Below are 8,974 nucleotides of genomic sequence, written 5' to 3' on the forward strand. Positions count from 1 at the left end.
TTAGAAGATTTATATCAAGCACTGAATTTACCCTGTTAAAAAATAGGTGTAATCAAAAGCAGATCAGAAGATTTATAATCAAGCACTGAATTTACCCTGGTCGAGCTGTTAAAAAATAGGTGTAATCAAAAGCAGATCTTATTAATGGCCAAGAACACCATTACACATGAATGCATCCTCTTGCTGATGTTGAGCCCTTAGGGAGTAACCTCCACCAGGCTATCCTCACATGAGCGTTTTAACACTTTTAAGAAAATTCCTCTGTAGTCTTGTGCAAAACAACATTGAGAAGGGGGGGAAAAATCCTCCATCTTACTGTTTTCCTTTCAGGGAAAGGAGGCATTTCACAAACCTGGTAGTAGCCTAAACACTTTTACAGATTATGTGAGGGGGTGGAGGTATGAAGTAGATATACAGATTTCATCAGCCTTGCTGTCCTGATTTCCGAATAGTGCTCAGGAGATCACAGCAGGGTGTCCTATGATGCTCTTGCAGAAAGACTAAAGCTGCAGTCATGAAGATTTTGAAGGCTGACAAGTCAAATCCTTTTCCTTAAGTACCCTGAAACACAACCTTCAGTCTTCAAACAGAAAGCAGAGAAGGTTTATTTTCCAGCCAATTGTACAGCTCCCTTCTCATTGCTAAATTCAACTCTAAACTAAACTAAAGCACTACAAGAACATGCTTCCAAGCCATGTAAAACATCCCATTGACAACGCAAGGGCTGATCCATCAAGGGGCATCACTCTCTTTCTATACTGAAAGGAAAAGTAGTGTTCACTCCTGATTTTCCAACACATTGATAATCATTAAGATTAATGGTGTTCTGTGCTGTCATTTGAGTTACTGTGCTTCTTGTGTACTGGTGTGCATTGAATTTATCATGATAGTTATTTTTACCTTAAAAAACCTCAACTGTTTACTCATAGTCCTTATAGTTGTAGCAGTAAGTTTGAAAATATGAATCAGACAGAAGTTTTTTGCACTAGTGAGTTTAAAGACCTCTTGAAACAATAGCACTAAGAGGTATGAAATACTGCATAGTTCTTAAGGGAGTGCTAATTCTCAACTCCTAAAGATGAGTTCAAGGGACATAAAGTAGGGAAAAAAAATTAAAGGTACCAAAACCACCACAACCACCAAAATAAAAACATACAAAAAATTGTCTTATGACCCATTCATCATGGTTGCTATTCAAAATAAGGGGTAACTGTAAGATCACTTTTTACTGACAGCTACTGTTCTAGATTTCCAAGCCACTAAAGTACCACTCTTCTAATGGATAAATCAAATAACTTAGTAAAGGGATTTTCAGATAATTTTTTCCTGGTTTTCCAGAGTTCATCGGCACTGCAGGATCCCCCAGGAAGGCATTCAGTTTCTGCTAAAAGGCCTGCTGCACACATTTCGAGCACCATTTAAATCCCAAGTAAGCAACCCACAGACTCCAGACAGCCCTTTTTCAAGAGCAAATGATGTGAAAAATTGGACCAATTTTGTTCTGCTTTATTGAAACCAGACATCTCCAAATCAGAAGTATTTAAAACATTTATTAGCATTAATCATTGTAGGTTAAATAAAACACAAAACCTACATTTTAGGGCAAAAAATATTATTAGGTATGATACAATTAATATGTAAAACAGAAGGTAAAGTATTAACAGATTGCAGCATCCCATACATGAATTGAGTGGGTCCAGCCCAATCAAAGCCCTTATATAAACAAAACAGAGGAAGAGTACTTAGCAGGTGATTTTAAACTGACAATTTATCACTGACTCTGGTTTAAATAATTAAGGGAAGGATAGTAAAATATATCATCATTGTACTGAAAAGGTCTGATTATAGTCAGAGTGCTCACATGTATAATCTATCTAGTCACGCTTAGTACCATGTGCCGTGAAGGATTAGTGAAGACCAGGAATGATAGGTAACTCTTCTAGGTATTGATACAGAACCATATTATTTTGTAGCACCTCAGACACATCTGCTGTAACATGAACAAAATTTTGATTTTTTTTGTTTGTTTTTCTTGTTGGAGTGTAACTTGAATACCTCAGAGTCCCAATTCTTGGACAATAATGGCCTTTTTTATAGATTTCTCAGTCTGCAAGACAAACTTTTTATACAATATGCCACTTTCATCCATAAGAATGGCAAGTCAACAATTGTACCTATGTATATCTCCATCTTCTCGCTACCTTCAGTCTGTAACTTTAAGTTCATAAAGGTGAAATGATCATTAACAAAAAAGAAATGTACTTACAGAATACAATGTGTAGTATATGAGAACCAGACATAGTGAAAAAACACTACATGTCAGCATAACAATAAAAAACTGTACTTATATACACACACATATGCAGAGCATATATGAAAACTAGTTCCTTCATAATCTTGTTTTTAAACTAGTTCATGACAAGCCAGAAAAGCAAGTCACCCACAACTGGACAGTCACAGTCTTGAGTCACGGTGCAAACAAGCTCCACCAAACATCCTTGGCACTGCAGCCTGTCCTTCAGTCCTGCCACCAGCTCTCTTGAGACAACCACTCATGGACAAATCCAGCACCAGCTGGCCAACCTAGAACTGTGTCATTATCATCATCATTATTATTAGAGCAGATCAGCTACAGAGTCAGGTGTTCCTGTACAGTAATTTAGTTTTTCACCAGCCACTACCTACTAAGAGGAATTCCAGTTGCTGCTGAAACTTTTCACTCCGAGTTTGGGGGGTTTTTTTGTATGTCATTTTCCTGGCTGTTTATGAAGGGTAGTGGTACTTTCCAAGCAACAGAGACAACAAAAGGAAGCAGAAATAATTAATTTACATTTGAAAATGACAATTTTTAAAACAAATGTTCCCCCATGTGAAGAGGCAGGTTAAAGCTGCGCTTTAGCTTTGACCAACAGCCAAGAGGCAACATCACCATCAAAGACAAGCCCTACCTTCAAAGAAAATGTGAGCTGCTCTGCACAGCAGTGGCCTTTTCTTTTTTCACCTATGACTTTAGAGTCCCGTAACCCATACCTCAAGAACTTATACACTCAGAGTCCTTATTCATTAAAATCTTTTTCTTGACTAAAAGTAGATTAAGGTGATTTAGATTTGGCCCATTAAATGCAAAAATATCTTTAAGCTTACTTTTGCCTACATTTGAACTTTAAAATCTGCCAGAGATCCATTATAACAACTTCCAATTTTAAACTGTTTTAACATATAACTCATAAACTTATTCTGGTTCACATACAGCTCAATGGCAGTTGTGAGAGCTGGTTGTTCAGGACAATATCTATTCCATATACACCAGCATCAATTACCAGTTCTAGCATAAATTAGAGTACACAAGGTATTCATAGAATCATCTTACAAAGCTTTCAGACATCTCAAGTAGGGCTTAATGAGTTTTGAGATGTCATATTAAAAAAAAAAAAGTACACCACAAAGATTTATGAAAGCTTAAAAATCAGTTATGCATAACTACTATATGTTGAATTAAAATACGACACCTTTAGAAATGTGGGTTCAATCTCACCTTGTTTTCTTGGTAACAGGTCTAGCCTTTTACTGAGTTTTACTTAGGAAGAACCAAATGTCTTTCATCATTGGGTCAGAAACCTCATAAATTATATGAATCTGTGACGTTGATAAGTTTGGTATTTCTCCAGTGCTGAAGGACAGGTTAACCTCTCCCTCCACAGCCAGGTGAAGGAGCCACGCACCCCCAGCAGACTCTCTTGTACTAGGATGGGATGAAATGTCCCATAAAGGAGCCTGTCTCCCTCCCCAACTACCAGCTGCTGAATTTTCACTTAAATAAGCCTGAATTATCTGTAAAATAGTTGCTGCAGGGACATGAATCATCTATCAGCACATATGACAACTGAAAGTTTACCTGAAATATCCTTTCTCATGGTAGCTGTCTAAGTCTGTGTATTATCCGAGGGCATATTTTCAAGTATGAGTGCTTTCAAAGGAGTCTAAAATATCTGAGAAATAGATTATACATGAAAAAAAAAATGCAGCTTAGATTCTTAGATAAAATCCAGTGGGAAGTTTCCCACCTATAACTACTTCAAGCCCTCTGAAGACAAAGAAATGTTCCTGTTGATTTCATCTGGCTCTGTTTCAAGCCCTAATATTTAGTGCCATTTTATCAAGGCAATCTTGCAACCAAGCAATAAAGTCTGTTTTTTATGTACAAACATGGAAACCCAGCTCTAGCCTGCCTGTTCATGATTTATTGTGGAAAATTCTTTTCCTTTTGTTTGCTTTTCCTAAGTCCCCCAACAACAGTGAGGTTAATTTTCCTCCTAAGAGAACAAATTAATGTTGTGGAATGCAGGCTGGGCTTTGGTTTTGCAGCCTGCATTCTTACCGTAGTTACAATTTCCAATGAAATTGCTGAAGATAAATCAGTGTTGGAGCATCTCAGTCACACAGAGAGAGACAGAAGTGGAGACCACATAGTTTTACATTGTATCTAGTTCATAACCATCTATTGGATATTTTTTTTTCTATACTCTATTTTCAAGTGCATCAAGCTTCAAAGGTATCATGCAGTGGGTCTTCCACACCACATGCCCACATGGGTGAGGAGACTACTCCACAAATTCACAGAATTTCATTTGTAAAGAAACCATCTGTTTTGTTCTATTAGATTCCAGCCTTTAACCCTGAATTCTACTGCGCTCTCTTCAGCTGTTTTTGTACAGAAATATCGTTCTTCTGACTTGAAGACTTCTTGGAGCACTGATGTCAGACCATGAAGGAGTGGAGCTATATGGCACTCTCTTTTAGGAACCAGGGAGCAGAGACAACTATGGTCTGGGGCACAGATTTGGAGGAAACCTGGTAAGTAGTGGAAATTTAGCTGGAATTGATGTTCTTTTTTACAATTTCAGTAATGAATTAAGCCTATGCCCTGGAAAGGGAATCAATACAGATAATGCACAGTAGCTGCATCTTCACTTCTTTCTGGAGCAGACTGGGAACTGCATCAGGTCCAGCAGTCTCCTTCATGACAACTCCTTCTTTCACGTACGCAGCACCTCCTGACACAGATTTTGACTTCTAGCCTGTAAAAATTGTGCTCACTCATCCTTTGGATGATCCAATTTTTTTCTAGTTAGCAAATTCAGTCCATTTCTTGCTGATGTTTACTGAAGCTATGAGATGAAGCTACAAATTTAGATAAACACATAAGCAGAGTCCAGCTAGAAAGATGGCAGAGAAACTGTAAGCCAAAATCCAGGTTTTATGGGCTTTTTTTCCACTATATTATTACAGAGAAAACTCTAAAAACATGCCAAGTCCACTTTGCAATGTAAGAAGAGAAGTTTTTGCAGCACATCTAAAATTTATATATAAAAAAGGATCTTTTTATTAAAATAAAAACAACAAACAAACAACCCACAACAGTCATTGGAGTACTCTGACATTGTAATTTTGATAGGATATTAGAGAGGATTTTCCAACTCAGTTTTGCGAAATCCCTTTGAAGTAAAGCTTTCTGCTTCTGGTCCTTGCATTATTGCTCATGGGAAGTACTGAGATTACTGCTTTCAAGATAAGAAGCCACATTACTGAGATCACAAAGTCCTTTCTCAGTGAAAAAGCAAATGGTGCTGTTTTTCAAGTAAATCTAAAAAGATCAAGTTGGGTCAGCAGCACCGCCTACCCGTCTGTGAAGTCTGCTTTCCAAGTTTGATTGCTCCATTGTTACCGTTTTCATGAGGATCTAAGGGTGGAATTTGCCGACCTGAAAAACACAAGGAGACAGTTAATTCAATTTTCCTAATGTAGTAACAACACATGCAGAGAACAGTTAAAACGATTTAGCTTGCATCTTAAAATTACATCTGTGAAATTACATCTAAGAATTACATCTGTGAAACTTCATCAGAAACAACCATCTCCTGTGTATCTTGAATCTTTTTCCTTGCATCCTGCTTATGAGTTTTTCACATTAAAAAAAAATCTATGAAATATGGCTATTAAGAATGCATGAAGTACACTGAAATAAAGTACACTGAAATTATGTTATCCATGTATTTTTTAAAAAAGTTATCTTACTGAGCACCTTACCAGTAAGAAAATCCTCAGCTTTCTCCTAATTCCACTTAAATGTGAATGGTGCTAGTTTAACACCATCTTGCCTGTCCTAAATCTGTATGACATTTAGTCCTTGTACACCAGTTTTACAAAGCACTGTAACTAAACACATGCTGCCTATACTTGAAAAAGAAAAACAAATCTGCTCATTTCCTTGAATCTCTCCCTCCTTTGAGGGGTACCCATGTCTTTCCAGTTGACAACTCTGATTGCTTACCACCATGATCCACCCCCCACCACCCCCCCAACTCTCATGACTTTTTAATCATCTTATGAGGCAATTATTTTAAGTGTTTGAAAGAATTTCAGCCATCACAGGAGAGCTGGGGATGTCTTCCAGGCAGCAGGCACTGCTCCAACTCCCTCCCCCATGTGCCCTTCTAGTATTGCTGCATCTTTTGTCTAACTGGCTTCCTACTCACGGACAACATTATCATGCCTAGAATTATAAATGGAAAAACAAGATCCTCCAGGTCCAACCTATACTCTGTCTCTGGTGTGGGCCTGGCTTTTCCATTAAACCCATTGCGTGATCTCTCCTACAGCCATGGCAATGTACTTTCTTATTACCTTGAGGATTTGCTGGGAATTTTTTCTGAAGTTGACTCTACTTTCTATTAATTACTCCTGGTTTTACTATTACCCATGTTAAAAAACAAGAGTTAAAATATTTAACATTTGTTTGTTATATGCCACTTTCAGAGAGCATAAAGTTCCTGTGAACAGCTCATCATAATCGAGGTGGATTTTACAGTTCAGATTTCCCCATCCTTTGCTGCATTTATTCAGAGCTCTCTCTTGCCAAATGTTCTATGAATTATGGACGTATGTTAAAGCCTAAGTCTTACAAATTACTTGGGGGAGTGTTTGTAGGAGAGTGAGTTAAAAGCATTCAGGTAAAATCCAATCCAAATGAAATTAAACAGCAAAATTTCATCTGTAAAACTTGTCCCTAAATTACCTTTGATCAAGCCCATCAAAATTTCACCTCTTATTCAGTCAGTTCTGAACAGGTATGTTATACAACAAAAGCACGACTTTTGAAGCACATAATCTTGGCTGTTTGTACAACTGAATGAGAGGGGGAAAGTTCCTCAGATTCCTAAGCTAAAGATACTGTAAAGATACAGGTATCTTGAGGGCTGTATAAGCACTGACATTCCAATGCTGCACTCTATTTAGGTCACTAAAATATCAGCTTCACACTCTGCTTGCGTTATGTTTGGCCTTCATGTTTTTAAGTGCCCTTCCAAAGTAAAATAAAAAGCAGAATGGGTGGTTATAGGCATAGTTTTTATATGCCTTAGTTCTGTTGGCTTTGCTTGGAGACAAGGAGAATCCACTAATTCTTAAAACTCTAGAGAATGTGAAGAACGTATTATCTGAGAGGTTTTCCAAGAAGGTAACGCCGTCGTGGTAGAGACCCAGAGAGAACTTCGGCATTAGGTACCTACTATTTCCAAAGTGCTTTCAACTCAAATCTCAGCTAAAATAAAACCCCATCTATTTGACTCAGAGCACAATGCAGCTAAAAAAGTTGGAATCCACAGACACAGTTTCGATAACATACCAATAAGCAAATACCATCTAAACATTTGGTTCTTCTAACAGCAAGTTTGGAAGAGGAGAGCTTTAACATGCAAACTTGCTTAACTTTCATTTTAGAAGTCTACATTAAACAACTACATTACCTCTATTTGTTTTTCATTCAGTGTTTCACATTTCTTACGAGTTTCAAGTCTTTTCTGCAGTACTCTTGATGTGCATGCAAAGCAGCAGGCAAGTTTATCTTTGGAGCAAAACCACTGCAGCCTTCAAGGTCAGTGAGAACTTTGTCCAGTTTAGACCAGGACACAATATATGTCATTAAGAATCACCTTGATTTATTTCCTTTCCCAAAACAATAAAAAAACAGACAGATAACAACTACAAGTAATAAAGAGAAAAAAGTCTCTAGACATAGTATTTGCTGATTAGTTATTCTGGCCTTTGAACTTAAGTACTGTTTGTCATTAACCAGCCACGTTTTCTCCTGTTTGGATACCCCTGCCCTTGAATTCAATACAAGGAAATAAAGCTTTAAAGAGACTAGAAGTTTTTCAAGGTTGAGAATATTTGGTTTTTAGTAGGTGAGTTTTCTCTCACTTATTATTTCTCTTATTATCAGATTTATTAAAACATCAAGTTAAATCATTTTAGTTTTGGCAACAAGACTTATTCCTGCCCAAGCAGCTTTTTTACCATCTGATGCACAGTTGACAGGAGTAGCTCTCTTGGAGCGTAAAACAGTCTAACACCTGAGAACCAGCTCCACAGCAAATGATACAGCTATTTTTCACCAGGGGTGAGGGGAAGTGGATAAAAATAATCAGTTCAAAATCTGTGTGACCAATTGTTTCTCCCTGAGCCTCCTTGACAGCTACTCTCACAGCAGACACTCTAACAGAGAAAGGTTTAAGCAGCAGCACACTAAGGATGAGCAGTGAAATGCTAAGCCTGCATCTACACTTCCTGCTTCTAAACCAGCTCTATCATTATTGCTACCTCAAAGCACCATGATCATCGCATCTTGTCATTCAGCTCTCGATAAATATGGCATCAATAGTGCTGACACCAACTCAAATATAGCTGGCACTGAGTCAGGATCAACAGAGGTCATAAATTGAATTAATTTTAGAAAGTGTAAACTAATTTTAAAAGTATATCTCACTGTTATACATAGCCTCTGTTCCAGAAAAATAAAAGATACCCATGTATCAGATAACCTATGGAATTTTTAATTGATGCTGTTTCTTTCATGCAGTTGATGTCAGAAAGGATCAGTAGTCCCCTCACAGCCAGCCCAGCAATTCTCCTGCTG

The 8,974-nt window shown here is 37.6% G+C and overlaps 1 protein-coding gene across 1 annotated transcript in view; it reads right to left on the reverse strand.

Annotated features, from left to right (window-relative positions):
* Window positions 1–5,663: 5,663 nt before the first annotated feature.
* LOC104522567 (ras-related protein Rab-31) overlaps window positions 5,664–8,974 on the reverse strand; it is a 43,717-nt gene continuing 40,406 nt past the window's right edge. The window contains exon 9 of the mRNA XM_029084251.1: window positions 5,664–5,761. Coding sequence (XP_028940084.1) covers window positions 5,664–5,761 — 98 coding nt within the window. The remainder of the gene's footprint in view (window positions 5,762–8,974) is intronic.

The sequence above is a fragment of the Antrostomus carolinensis genome, unplaced genomic scaffold (assembly GCF_000700745.2).
Source record: "Antrostomus carolinensis isolate BGI_N321 unplaced genomic scaffold, ASM70074v2 scaffold9193, whole genome shotgun sequence".
In the NCBI taxonomy this organism is placed as follows: domain Eukaryota; kingdom Metazoa; phylum Chordata; class Aves; order Caprimulgiformes; family Caprimulgidae; genus Antrostomus; species Antrostomus carolinensis.